Source organism: Lytechinus variegatus, chromosome 13 (assembly GCF_018143015.1).
Source record: "Lytechinus variegatus isolate NC3 chromosome 13, Lvar_3.0, whole genome shotgun sequence".
NCBI lineage: Eukaryota > Metazoa > Echinodermata > Echinoidea > Temnopleuroida > Toxopneustidae > Lytechinus > Lytechinus variegatus.
Genome location: NC_054752.1, coordinates 17,722,254 through 17,736,381, shown reverse-complemented (window position 1 = coordinate 17,736,381; position 14,128 = coordinate 17,722,254). Strand labels below are relative to the sequence as shown.

Genomic DNA, 14,128 nt, shown 5'->3' with positions numbered 1-14,128 from the left:
TAGATGTTGATGGACAGAATGGAATTAGACTAAATGAAGCTAGACCATATGATGAGTGGACGAGTTGGAAATAGATGAACTGGCAATTTACCGTCCATTCAACCATATAGACTAAGTGGTGTTAGTCCAAGTGAAAATTGGAAATTAAATAAAATTGAAATGGCAGCAATGAGACCAACTAGTTGGAGACAAGGTAGGATTAGACCATGTGAAATAAGACAATATGGAAAGCAGAAGCTGTTGGGTGTTTCATTAAGCTATTCGTAAGTTAAGAGTGACATTAAGAACGACTGGTGATCCTTTCTTCTGGACAATGGTATATTCATTGGCGATTCGGTTAAACGTGTAAGAAAGGTTCACCAGTCGTTAGTTGCTCTTAACTTACGAACAGCTTTATGAAACGGCCACCTGGTGTTAGTAGACCAAATCAATTAGCAGTTTGAATGAATGGTCAAGAAACACTGTAATGCCATTACTTGGTTGAACAGAACATGATAATTACGGCAAAAACCTAATACAAGTAGTTGGTAGCACTGGAAGCAGCATCAAGAATGTTGGTCGAAAACTTTGGTGTGAATACCATTTGAATTCTTGAGCAAAATGGTCGTGCATCTCATCACTTCCTTAAACCAGGCAAAGGGGGGGGGTGGGGTTTCACTTAAACATCAGTAGCGTACAATATACATGTATAACGCGTCACCGCATTTGTCAGATCATGCGCACTACTGCATTATCCTTCAATCAGATTACGTGTTAAATAACATGTGAGCATCGGTGTTTAAGCACGACTAAGTCTCTCTTAACTTCTTGTGAAATACCCCCCCAAGTTCTTTAGGTTTATCAGTACAAACTATCCAACAGTCCATAGGAGTACCCCTTCATCAGACTCTAAGAACTGTATACACTCCATTGTTAAATACTGGTGAAAAATATGGTGTGGATCTTTCTGAGATCTTCAAGCACAAAGGTTTCTTGTTAGCGTTGGCTGGATCCTCTACGTCCCATATCTCTGGCATACTGCATCCCAACCTGCAAATTGGACGATAGTAAATGTTATTTCACATTAATACAGGCAATATTCAATGTTATTCAACCTTGATAAAGGCAATAGTCAATATTATCCCATCTTAATACAGGATTCTATCTGAAGAAATAAATCAGTTTTTATTCTTCAAATTAGAAATATTAGTACAATAGATAAGATTTTATTTACTCAATTGACCCCCTCTAGTGGTTTGAGAGCACGTGTTTTATTTTCAATTTCTATTAAATCCATAACTCGTTTTTTTTTGGAGTACACAAGGGATCAATGGCTAATTGCTGATACCCCCCCCCCCGCGAACCCCCATTTCAAAACATTTGAGGAAATAGATACTGGCCCAAAATCACTAATTTTGAGGATAACGGAGACACGGAGTGAGATACGGGTGAAGAGTAAGAAATTAAGCTATTTTTCTTTCTCGTTATATGTTTATCTATAATTTTTACAATAAATAACATTTCCATCCCACTTTTGTCACTCGGAATATCTGATCGAGTTCACCATCCCGAAGTTCGGGTAGGTGGAGCGTAGTGTAGCGGTAGTGAAGTGGAGCCTGCACGAACTTCGCCCGAGGTAATGGGAACCATTCAATTCATGGTTTAATTGGAATCCTGAAGGCTTGTTTTCAAATAGCAAAGCAGGATTGTATGGGGGGGGGCAGCGTACTCACAAAATAAGGCATACGGGGATGTGCCGGTGAAATGGGCTGCTTTTTGGGAAGAAATCCCTAAACATGGGGTATGGTTTTATGCAGGAAAATCCCTAAACATGCCCCCAAATTTTAGATACTGGCCTTTATAAACATGAGTCCATATTCTCCTACATAATTTGGGGTGATAACTTTTTTTTTTGCTTGTCAAATTTTAATAGATCCTTAATAATGGGTACCTTTTTAGCCAAAATGACCCCTAAATATGGGTATGGGTTTGAACCTTCCGCAACATACCCTTGTCCAAACCAAATCTAACTACCCCCCCATTGTAATCAAGTCATGATTCAAATCACCAACCAGTTACTCAAGCAGTATTCAATGACTCGTTCCCATTGATATTTGTACAGTGACACAACTGACTCGACTAGATTTAAACCATAAAATGATTCAACCCTAAATTTTGTGACTTGTTACGACCCTGTCAGGATTTGAAGCTAAATCCATAATGCATATCTATTCATTTTTTATACTCATTATGTTTTTTTTTCTTTAAAGTGCCCCTCCCCCTCCTTCTTGGTAAATCTTGGATCCACCCCTGCCTATAGGTGTAATCAATGAAAAGCTGACAATAGATTGCAGGCCAAAAAAATTATTATTTCTATTTTCGGGGACTATTTTAAACAATTTATAGCCTAAATTTGCAACATTGGATAAGCTATAACAATGCAGTATAAAATGGGATTTTTTTTTTGTGTGTTTGATTAAATGAAAAGCCGAGACTAGATTGCAGAATTTTTTTTTTTCATTTTGAGGGCTCTTTTGAACATTTGGGGCGAAATTGCCCCTAGCCTCTCCCCGGTAATTTTTTGTTTTTGTTTGAGGACGACGTATAAAGAACTCACTTGGATCTGCGTGTGCACCAGGATAGTTCCAAGACAGCATACTGAACTCCTAGAGACTTGTAACCCTGATAAACCTCCTTGGCTGGTTTACGACTGTACATGGCATATACTAACTTGGTCCTTGCTCTGGATATGAAAGACAGAGAGGGAGAGATAGTAAGAGAGAGAGAGAGAGAGGGGGAGGAGAAATAAGAAGTAGAGAGGAAGAGCAAGGGTGAGAGCAGGGTCCTGTCTAACAAAGAGTTGCGATTAATCCGATCAACCACAATTACAGAAAGCCAGCAACATCAACATCTAAAATACATGTTTGTTCAAAAATATTTTCTAGATATGATGTATATTCAATGTTTTCTTGAATACTATTATATTCAAGGATTTCCATACAGTTGATGTTGATTGGCTCAATCTTAACTCTTTGTAAGACGGGACCCTCGGCCCCATATTGCCAAGTCTTACGATTGATCCAATCAATCGTAACTCTATGGATATCCATCCGTGTCATAATTTTTTTCAACAGAAAATTTGCAAAATGTTCTTTGCTATCAAAGGAGAACACATGACATTATTTAGCCAATCAAAATCAAGGATTCAATGCAAGTTACCAATGAACGACAAAGTTACCATAATGGTAACTTTAATGCAAGAGGGTCCAGGTACATAAAATGAGAACTTTTAGAAATCAAGAAATCTTACCTAAAAACCAACACTGATGATCATAAACACAGAAAAGCAAATATGGGACAAAGTATTAATATTGTTAGGAAAAATATCTGACATTTTAATGGAGTTCCGTGCTTATTTTGCTCATTTCTCAGCAATTACGCATTTTATTCCAGAGTCAATTGGCATATATTTTTCAAATTCATACATACAGTGCGTCCCAGAATAAACAAAACCGAGGTTTAGCGGTCATTTATCATAACTTAATCATAAATAAAATAGACAAATGACCTACCAATTTAAAGCATAGAATCTCCTCTTTCATCTGATATTACGTACGTTATTTCTTATTCACGCATGAGTGAGCAAAAACAATTTGAAGAAAGGATACCAAAAACTCATTTGGCGGGGGGTATCTGGGTTTCAAAAAGAAAACCACATTTCTGAAAAGTTCAATATCTGCTCTTTAATCTGATACCTAAATTACAGAAAATGGTCAAGAAATAAAGTTCTGGTCATTTGAAATAAGGCTTGTATTTCCATAATTTCATGAGACAAACGTGTTTTCACCGGTTTCCCACAGAAGCTTTCGCATGGTGAACAAAAGATTTAATGCATGGCTGATCATCAACAAAACAGAGTGTCGAGTGAGTTTGAACGCCAGCCTGGAGAAGCTCTTCATTTTATGAAATTATTGAAATTCAAGCCTTATTTCTAATGACCATTACTTTGTTATTTCTTGACCATTTTCTGTAATTTAGGTATCAAATTAAAGAGGAGATATTGAACTTTTCGAAAATGTGGTTTTGTTTTTTAAACCCAGATACCCCCCGAAAAATGAGTTTTTGATATCCTTTATTCAAATTGTATTTGTTCACTCATGCATTAATGAGAAATAATCTAAGTAATATCAGATGAAAGAGGAGATTCTAAGCTTTAAATTGGTAGGTCATTTGTCTATTTTATTTATGATTAAGTAATGATAAATGATCGCTAAATCTCGGTTTCGTTTTTTCTGGGACGCACTGTACATTTGGGTGGCAATTTGATTGGATTCTGTTTGAACTCATTTTTCTATCGTTACCACAACTGGCATTTATCTTTAACCCTGCTACATACCTCAATCCAGCATCTTCATAATGTGGATGATTAACGATTCTTCTCTCTGTGGATAATTTGATAGACGCCATGGTTGGCATTGGTCCAGCAAATACAGCATCTGAAAAAACAACAGTAAGTAAAACAAACTAGTAACATACACACCAAATTATATGAGCCTAGGTTAAGTTAAACTGAAGTTATCGCATTTAAAAGTACTGCAGAAGGATAAGATAAAAACATGTCACTGTGACTTTGACCTTTTGACCTCCAAATCAATAGGCTTCCTGGGATTCATGCTAGTATCATACACACCAAATTATATGAACCCAGGTTAGGTTAAACTGAAGTTATCCGCATTTACAAGGAAAGGTTAACGGACGGACAGACAGACAGATGGGCGGACACCGAGCGTGATACCATAATATGTCCCGTCTAGACAGGCGTATAAAAAATCTTATATTCTGTGCTCCAATGATTTATTTGTACATTATAAAGGAAAATATGAACTAAGCTGGAAATTTTAATGATCCCAAACCAAATTAATTGATTTGTTATATAAGTAGTAGCCTTCTTTCATGCAGAAAGAGTTATCCACAGGAACTAGGAGACTTTTTTTCAGAAGACAATATCTAAGAGGTTGCTGCCATTGCCATGTTTCTAAAATGTTTTTTCTGAGCTCCTTTCAAAATGTTCACAATTTTGTTCATATTACATTCAAGTTACGATATGCAACAATATTTATTTTCAGCCCTTTCTATGAACATTGAAGCATATTCACAATGCTTCAATGATCATAAATTATTGCTTGCTCATTCAGATATACTGAATATGGTTAGAAAGAGAAAAAAAGGAACTGAAAATAGATACCCTACCTAGTGTAGTATGTGGTGCTATTCCTGAATGAGAGTTGAACTTGGGCAAATCATTACACTAAATTGGCAATGACATGAAAACAACAGAATCACTGCTTAAAAAGGCAAATTTGCAATTTTCAGTAAAGTACCCCTTCATCATCAATTTTTTTATCACCTGTTATATCCATAATGCATTTTTCTCAAATATGGAAATGAATATAAGATTAATGACAGTTGACAATTTAAGGATCAGAATAAGATTGATTTTGACCATGTAAAAGCAGACAACCTCCATAGGTTAACAATCAGTAGCGGATCAAGGGGTGCATTTCTCACCCATGGCGCCCCCCCCCACTATTTAAGAGTCATAGTCAATATTTTTAATGTAAATATGTCGTTCATACACAAGTATTCCTATACCTCCCCCCCCCGCCGCCTTTTGAGAGTCATAGCAATTAAATTTTTTAAAAGGGAAATATGTTGTCTTGCCAAAGTGTTTGTGGGACAAAATGACCTTCTATTGGGAAATCCAGGATCCGCCCCTTTTAACAATGGTACCTTTTGCTGTGTTTTGCATGATCCATTCCAGCATTTCTTCCTGAGGTTGATTTGAGAAGTCACCCTGTATACTCCATTGATGTTGTAGGTTCATGAAGCCCTGGATGGACATCATCGCTAGTAATACGAACACGGCTGCCTGGTGATGCATCTCAGAATTCACAAATTTAAATACCTGATCAGAAAAGGAAAGCAGAACAAGGTTCATAAATGTTCTATAACTGACTAAAGACTACCTAACACTATGCAGCTGACTTTGACTGGGTGCTTAACAAGAATTGTAATAAGATTGGATTTGGATTGCAAGTTTATCTGACCAAGGTCCCTAATGGACATAAATATAAAAATTGCTTCCAATTAAAGACTTCAAGCCAGAGAGGCTCGAAATGGTGTCCAGATGCAGATCAGCTCCAATCAGTAAGACCTCATTGCAATTCTGTCATTTTGTCATTGACTAAAACAAGATGGACATTACATTCTGCAATATTCCTATTCATAAAGCAAATCCTAATATGAATTTTAATACTCTCACGTGTGCTGCATTGCTAGGAAATACCAGTGCAATGTTTTGCTTTTTCTTGTGTCTTATCTGTCTTGAAGCCAGCACACGAGATTAGGCACACATGAGTTGAATAGAAAAGAAGACCGAGTCTCATAACCAGGGCCTGATTCATAAAACTTTTGACTTGCAACTGTAACATCTCCCATATCTATGGCAAATCTTGTTATTGCAATGGCAACTTGTCATAGTTGCAAATATCCGTTTCATAAAAGCAATGACAAATTGTTATCGTAAATAAAAATAATTAAATGAAAAATAGTTCGTGAACGAGCCTGATATGCAGCTAACAGCCGGTTTTTTTCTTCACACACGTCGTCTGCGATGAAATTTTGATGGTGACAGAATTTACGGAAAATTTGAATCGGAGATGTAAGTACTTTCTAATTATCGTATTTATTCAATTATTACATCATTTGATAAAGTAATAAATAAATCACTTCCGAAAGAATGACATTGATAATACATATCATATTTCCACCGTTTTCTACGAGGTAAACATGCATTTTGCCCGGGGATATCGTGGAGGCATCATCGAGATGCCGAGTGGTCGCTATCCCTGAGCTTCCGCGTAGTAGTGTTGGTGTGTGTGGGGTGGAGCTCGAATGAGCGGCGTTGCGACTGTACTGTCTTGACTCTGAGAGTTGCATCTGTCTTTCTTTCTGACTTTAGTCTTTAATTACCTAATTCAGTGCGATATGTGAAAAGCTGTGTGAGAGTGAGCCTTTATTTTTTGTGGCTTGGGTTGTTGTGGGCGACAAAAATACAGTCAAGTCTCGAGAATCATGAATGGGTTTCGATTGGTGTTCACGCTCAAGTTTGGCCTCGGCTTGTTTTTTTTTTTTGGGGGGGGGGTAACTAACACAAACATTTACTCTGTAACTGTGAGGGATTGTTTTTCTTATAGTTTTCAGAGGGGGGGGGGGGGCTTGCGAGTATAAAAAAGTTTGGTGGCCAGACAGTAATCAAAAAAGGCAAAATTATTTTTTTTTAAAGCTGTGACTGTGAGTTAGCAAAAATTTGACCGGCAGGAAGTTGGTTGGATATTCGATATTCAAACTGTGAAGTTGGTTTGACATTCAGGTTCGATATTCAAACGCGTTTGAAGTTGGACGGATATTCAATATTCTAAAATTAGGGGTTTTGAAAGCTAGCTAGGGGGTTTAAAAGGTGCAGCACGTCTCGGGCAACCATAAAATCACTGGCTTGCCCTAATACGAGGACTTTCAGGGGACAAAAGTCAGTGAAAAAAAGGGTATGAATTTTTTTTTTGTTGTTGAGAGGCCTGAAGGGTATTCCGACGGCCTAGCCGGGGTAATCACATGTCCTAACTTGCAGTACTTGACTCGGGCAACAAGATAAGCCCTAACTTGACCCAGCGCATGCACATTTAGGGGGCTCAAATTAACAAAATTAAAGGGAATAAAGGGCTATATAGAGCATTTTTTTTAATTTAAAAAAAGTATTTTTTTCAAGGGGCCCCAAGGGATATCCCAACGGCCTAGCCAGGGTAACCACCTATCTTAACTTGTAGAACTCGACTGGGGCAACAAGATAAGCACTAGCTTGACCCGGCGCATGCACATTTAGGGGGCTCAAATAACAAAATTTAAAGGGAATAAAGGGCTATTTAGAGCACTTTTTAATTAAAAAAAAGTATTTTTTTCAAGGGGCCCCCAGGGATATCCCGACGGTCTAGCCAGGGTAACCACCTATCCGAACTTGTAGAATTCGACTCGGGCAACAAGATAAGCACTAGCTCGACCCGGCGGATGCACATTTAGCGGGCTGAAATTAACAAAAATGAAGGGAATAAAGGGCTATTTAGAGCATTATTTGCATGTTTTTTGTTGAATTCAATTGACCCCCCCCCCCCTCAAGAAAAAAATAAATGAATAAATGAAATAAAAATATTGAAAATAGAATAAATAAAAAAAAAACAGGCAAAATATATTACCGTATATATAATCTATAGAGGGGGGGAATCTAGATCTAATAATGTGTGCATTAGAAATTGCACATTATGTTGATGATGGACACAATTTATGTGCTGGAAATGACCGCATTTGTCAAGCCTCATAGCTGAAATATCAAGACAGAGCGACCGAGGCCGAGACATCAGGCTTCGAGGATGCAAATTCTGGTCCCGAGGCCAGCCTCGGTATACAACACTGATAACTATAGCATCAGCATGCATTCTATACCCTACAAGATTGATAACAAAGACATGTGTTTCAACAAGAAATAATTGGTCAACATATATCTAAATGGGGTATTATACAGTGCGTCCCAGAAAAACGAAACCGAGATTTAGCGATCATTTATCATAACTTAATCATAAATAGAATATACAAATGACCTACCAATTTAAAGCTTAGAATCTCCTCTTTCATCTAATATTACTTAGATTATTTCTTATTCACGCATGAGTGAGCAAAAACAATTTGAAGAAAGGATACCATAAACTCATTTGGCGGGGGTATCTGGGTTTCAAAAAGAAAACCACATTTCCGAAAAGTTCAATATCTGCTCTTTAATTTGGTACTAAAATACAGAAAATGGTGAAGAAATAACAAAGTTCTGGTCATTTGAAATAAGGCTTTAATTTCAATTATTTCATAAAATGAAGAGGTTCTCCAGGCTGGCTTTCTAACTCACTCGACACTCCGTTTTGTTGACGATCAGCCATGCATTAAATCTTTTGTTCACCATGCGAAAGCTTCTGTGGGAAACCGGTGAAAACATGTTTATCTCATGAAATTATGGAAATACAAGCCTTATTTCAAATGACCAGAACTTTTTATTTCTTGACCAAATTCTGTAATTGAGGTACCAAATTAAAGAGCAGATATTGAACTTTTCAGAAATGTGGTTTTCTTTTTGAAACCCAGATACCCCGCAAAATGAGTTTTTGGTATCCTTTCTTCAAATTGTTTTTGCTCACTCATGCGTGAATAAGAAATAACCTAAGTAATATTAGATGAAAGAGGAGATTCTAAGCTTTAAATTGGTAGGTCATTTGTATATTCTATTTATGATTAAGTTATGATAAATGATCGCTAAATCTCGGTTTCGTTTATTCTGGGACGCACTGTACAGTATGATTGATCAACCAATGATACCAGTTCTTGTATTCTGACATTTAAATCCATGTTCCTCTGACCAATGTTGTCAAATAAAAACCTTGCTTTGAGCATAACATCCTCAAGGTGGTCTGAAATTCTATTAGAGGAAGGTGCAAGTACTCTTCTGTGGAAGTTCATTTTATGCTTTGACTGCTATATCTACAAGTTTTATTATCAATATGCTAGTGTTCTGAAGTTGATGTGTTAATAATCAAATGTTTATTCTACTTAAAACATAATAGATGGAGACCAGCAGCGTGGCAGCAGGAGCTAATGTTGGTTGTGATAAGGCATATACCACCATCAACAATGCTGCAATTGCAGTCACCACCACCACTGCTGCCACCACCATCAGTGCTGCTAATGCCACCACCACCAAGTCTGCTTCTGCCACTGCCATCACCATTGCCACCGCCACTACCAAGACCACTCTGACACAAAGCCCCCAAGTCCTCAACTGACCAGATATTGCAGCTGGAGAAGGATAGATCAGGAACTTCAAAGCCAGGGCTTGCCGGTCTCCTACAATAAGTAAATTGCCAAGGGCCCATCTAAAGAACTTCTAGCAGAATATTTGGCCACAGTTGTAGAAATGCAGAGACTAACAAACTACCACAGGTAATAGGCTTTGAAATATGGGTTGCAGAATGAATATCAGTAAAACCCATCATGATTTGCAATCTGATTTAACCCTATAAAGGTGGTGGGGGCCCAAAATTTTCATGATTAATCAACAACGTGAAAGATGGTGCCGCGTGATTATATGCCTTTTTTTAAAGATTCAGGAGTTTTCAGACAAAATTTTTGACACATGGGTACCCGGTCCTGAAATTACGCAACGTTGTGTAAGCACATGTCAGAATTGCTTTGAAATGTGATTTCATGAACAAATCCAATGGAAATTCGGTTTCTAGCCAAAATTCATAATTGCATCATACCGGTTAATAATTATTTTTACTGATTAAAATCAATTAATTTCATGGTGATTATTATGATAAGAAAATTTTGTCAACAATATAAAAAAAAGTAAAAAAAAAAAGAAATACTTCAGAAAGGAAAAAAAAATCGATTTTTTGTGTTTCTAAACAAAAAAAACTTCAAGGGGTTTGTTTATAAATTTCCAGCCAAATTCTAATTTCATGGATGATTTAGTAAAATATATTAATTGAAAATAATTTTAAATAATTTTAGAATGATCAAATATATAATTTTTTCATCTGTGGCTGGCATTTTGCATTCCTTCACAATTGCGCAATTAACTGTCAATCTTGAGGGCCCCACCCCCCTTCCACCCATCTTTCCTGCCTCCAAAATACCCTGGCAGTCTTATTAGGGTTAGATAAGCAAACAAAATTCTTACAATGGAGTGGCGTTATGAGCCAAATATTTTGAGAGGGCTAAATATGGCGGATGGAACAAAAGTTCTCCAAAGATGCGAGAGGGCGAAGGGAGTGAGCAAAATTTTTGAACTTTTTGATACAGAAATAAAATATTTGGAAAGATTTTGATGTAATAATGTTCAGTAAATACTTCTCTATTTCACCCTTTCCTGTTCTCTTTCTTTCTTTTCTTTTTTTTCTTGGCCCCCCATCTATATGCCAGTGATGGATTTAATACTTTTTGCATGTACAATGACAATGCTCGCTCTCTCCATCACCCATCCTCACTATGTGTATATGTGTGTGCAAGATAAATTATGAGGAATAATTGCATGAAGTGACGTTTCTCAACCAGAGATTCCTTATATATTATTTACTGTTGCATTTTTGTTCATCATATTAAACCATCTTGACCCCTTTACCCCCCCCCCCCCCCCCTGACAAAAACCTAGTAGTCACATGAAGTTTCCTTTTATTTTCTTTGATATACATGCAATGTATCCATGTGAGAAAATAAATTATAGTGCCAAACATTTTTTGAAAATTTCAGTTTAATTTATTCCTTCAGGTGAGGTTTTGTCCACAGTTCCAGAAAGACACAAGATGGTATCAGAAAGCCATGCCAAAATCAATGACTGAAGGGTTTGGAGAGCCAGATAAAGAGCCTAGAAATGTGATTTAACAGTAAGTTAAACTTATTTATAATTCTGATTCATTTTGGCATAGGAAGTAAGTCACATGATAACAATTTGAATGATTTTTGTCTTCTTGATTTGCTCTTTGTCAAGAATCCAAATTTTAGAATTAAACTCTAAGTTTGAGGTGTTGATGAATTTTTTTTCAGCTGCAAAAGTAACAAACCAATATCAATCATTGGTAGATAATGTGACTTGCTTTCTCTTGCCAAATTGGTACATGTACACAACCTGCATGTACATGAATATTCTGCATTTCTATAATGATTGACCCACACCACTACCACCTAACATGTGGGCAATTCCACAGGTTGGTGGACATGAGCTTAAAAATTCAAATTCAATATTTTCTTGAATTTTTTAATACTTTAAGTCCTTCATGCATGATAGTTTCAGGAACAAGAAATAAAAAGTTTATTTTCATATGTATACTTTGGAAAAAAATGGTCAAAAGTTGTGTCTTCCATTCTGTACCAAAATACAAGAAAAATAGTGAAAAATGAAATATGCCTTATTACCATTTTGTTATTGCAACAACATACGACTTTATATATTTCTGAAGTTTAGAAGAGTCAAATTACCTAAAATACACAACAGCTTTTCAAGTAAATTTGAAGTACTCATTCAAAGATGAATATTGCAACCTGCTAAGGTGATGTAACGTGAGTAACCGAAAAAAATGACTTTGTTTTCTGAGAGAAAAATTCTTTACAGTTAGTTGGTGGGATTTTAAATTCTCTTCCTTCAAACAATCTTTGACACAGTGATGACTATCAAAATCATTAAAAAGTACAATTTTTTTATAAAAATGATAAAGAAAAACTGTAACGTGAGTAACTTTGTAACGTGAGTAACCATCATGTAATGTGAGTAACCAGTAAAAATTATTCAGTTAGGTAACATTTTCTGTGGGATGTCAAGTTTAAAGTCTCATGGTGAGTTGTGAAGTTATTTTTGATTAATTAAAAGCAAAATGAGGGTACACCTCTTTGATGTGACTCTTTGTTCATCAAAATATCAGTGGTCATACAATCACACAAAAATTGAATATTAGTAGAAGTATTCACAATGCGAGAGTGCATTAGTAAGACTTGGTTTTGATTAACCAAACTTTAAAGAGTGTTTGAACAACACATTGAATGTCCTTACCTGTAACCCTATCTAGGCTGGGGTATTTTGGGATTTAATATGGCCCAGGGGGGGGGGGGTGGGTGGGGCCTCCCAGGCCCCCCTTAAGATCTCGGCCATTGGCCACACGATCACGCCGAAAATTTGCACGCAGGTGTCTTGGACATAATCTACAATACTGAACAGAAATTTATTTCATGCAAATTGGTATTAAGCGATTATGCTAATTTATGCATAATTAGTAAGCAAAATCATACTTTTCCCTCTTACTCCCTAATAAAGCTCAAATTGTTCCAATTTTTTGAATAAAATCTCTTTTTAATGTTCCTAGCAATGAATTTTACACACATTATTGGATTTTTAATGACATTTGTGTTGTTAACCATACATGGACAAAATGTAACGTGAGTAACCGTAACGTGAGTAACCATATTATCTGCACCCCAAGTAAAAACCATGTGTTCTTTATTTTTTTAATTATGTCCAAAGTTTGTCTCCTTAATATACTTCTTTGAAATGGATATAATCAACTTTCATAAAAGCCTTGTATGAGGAGACTTTTCACCTATGCCGACAATTCATTTTATGCATGTCCAAATCATGTAACGTGAGTAACTGACACATTCCAAAGATTTGCCAGGAGCATAATAAAATTTCCCAAGTTTTGTTTTTATACAAAGGATAGTCAGACTGTGTACTTTGTTGTGATAAGGAGATGTTTAGTTCCTATCAATAATAATGGAGTTACAGCTCCAAGTATGAGTCAAGGTGTCTCCAAATGTAACGTGAGTAACCGTGGAATAGCCCATCGTCAAATTACTGTCAAAACTCACTTCATCATGTTTTTTAATTACCGGTATTAATTTTTCAGTAAAGGAGTAAAAGGACTCAGAAAGATTACCCGAAGAAGCTCACAATTTTTTTTTTACTGGTAGACCCTTTACATTCATTTGAAGAATTGAGTTCATGCAAAATCAACTGAATGTAATGAGTACAAAATCCTGTTAATACACCTTACTAGGTGAGGCTATTCTGGTAGGTCATCCCGGGGTGCCTGAGGATCTTGTCCATTTGGATAAATCTTGCAAAGTATCAAAGGTATCTATTAAGGGTTAACAATGAAAGTGAAATTAGAAATAACTTTAGTATCTTGCTTTATTGCATTATAAATTAATTACTATTTCAGGTACTTCAATCACATGATTAGTAGCAGGAGCAAAAACAGCAGCAAACACACAGGAGATGTAACGACTACATTGACCAACAACTACAGCAGCTTCCCACAATTTCTGCAGGAGATGCAAAAAACACACTGGCAATCTCAACAACATCAAGATGTCCAACAACCCCTCCGGGAGCGTTAACAGCAACCACATTCCCTACTCGAGTTTCAACAAACACATCAGCAAAAACAGCACTTATGAAATGAATCTAATTGAAACTCAAAAGCCAATCTTTTACAAAATGAGACAT

At 36.4% G+C, this 14,128-nt stretch overlaps 1 protein-coding gene across 1 annotated transcript in view; it reads right to left on the bottom strand.

Moving 5' to 3' along the window:
- Nucleotides 1-330: 330 nt before the first annotated feature.
- LOC121426677 (probable C-mannosyltransferase DPY19L1) overlaps nucleotides 331-14,128 on the bottom strand; it is a 49,371-nt gene continuing 35,573 nt past the window's right edge. Inside the window, exons 19-22 of the mRNA XM_041623050.1 lie at nucleotides 5,770-5,944; nucleotides 4,376-4,475; nucleotides 2,597-2,722; nucleotides 331-1,029 (exon numbers count right to left, since the gene is read on the bottom strand). Of these exons, the coding sequence (XP_041478984.1) occupies nucleotides 882-1,029; nucleotides 2,597-2,722; nucleotides 4,376-4,475; nucleotides 5,770-5,944 (549 nt within the window). The 3' untranslated portion in view covers nucleotides 331-881. The remainder of the gene's footprint in view (nucleotides 1,030-2,596; nucleotides 2,723-4,375; nucleotides 4,476-5,769; nucleotides 5,945-14,128) is intronic.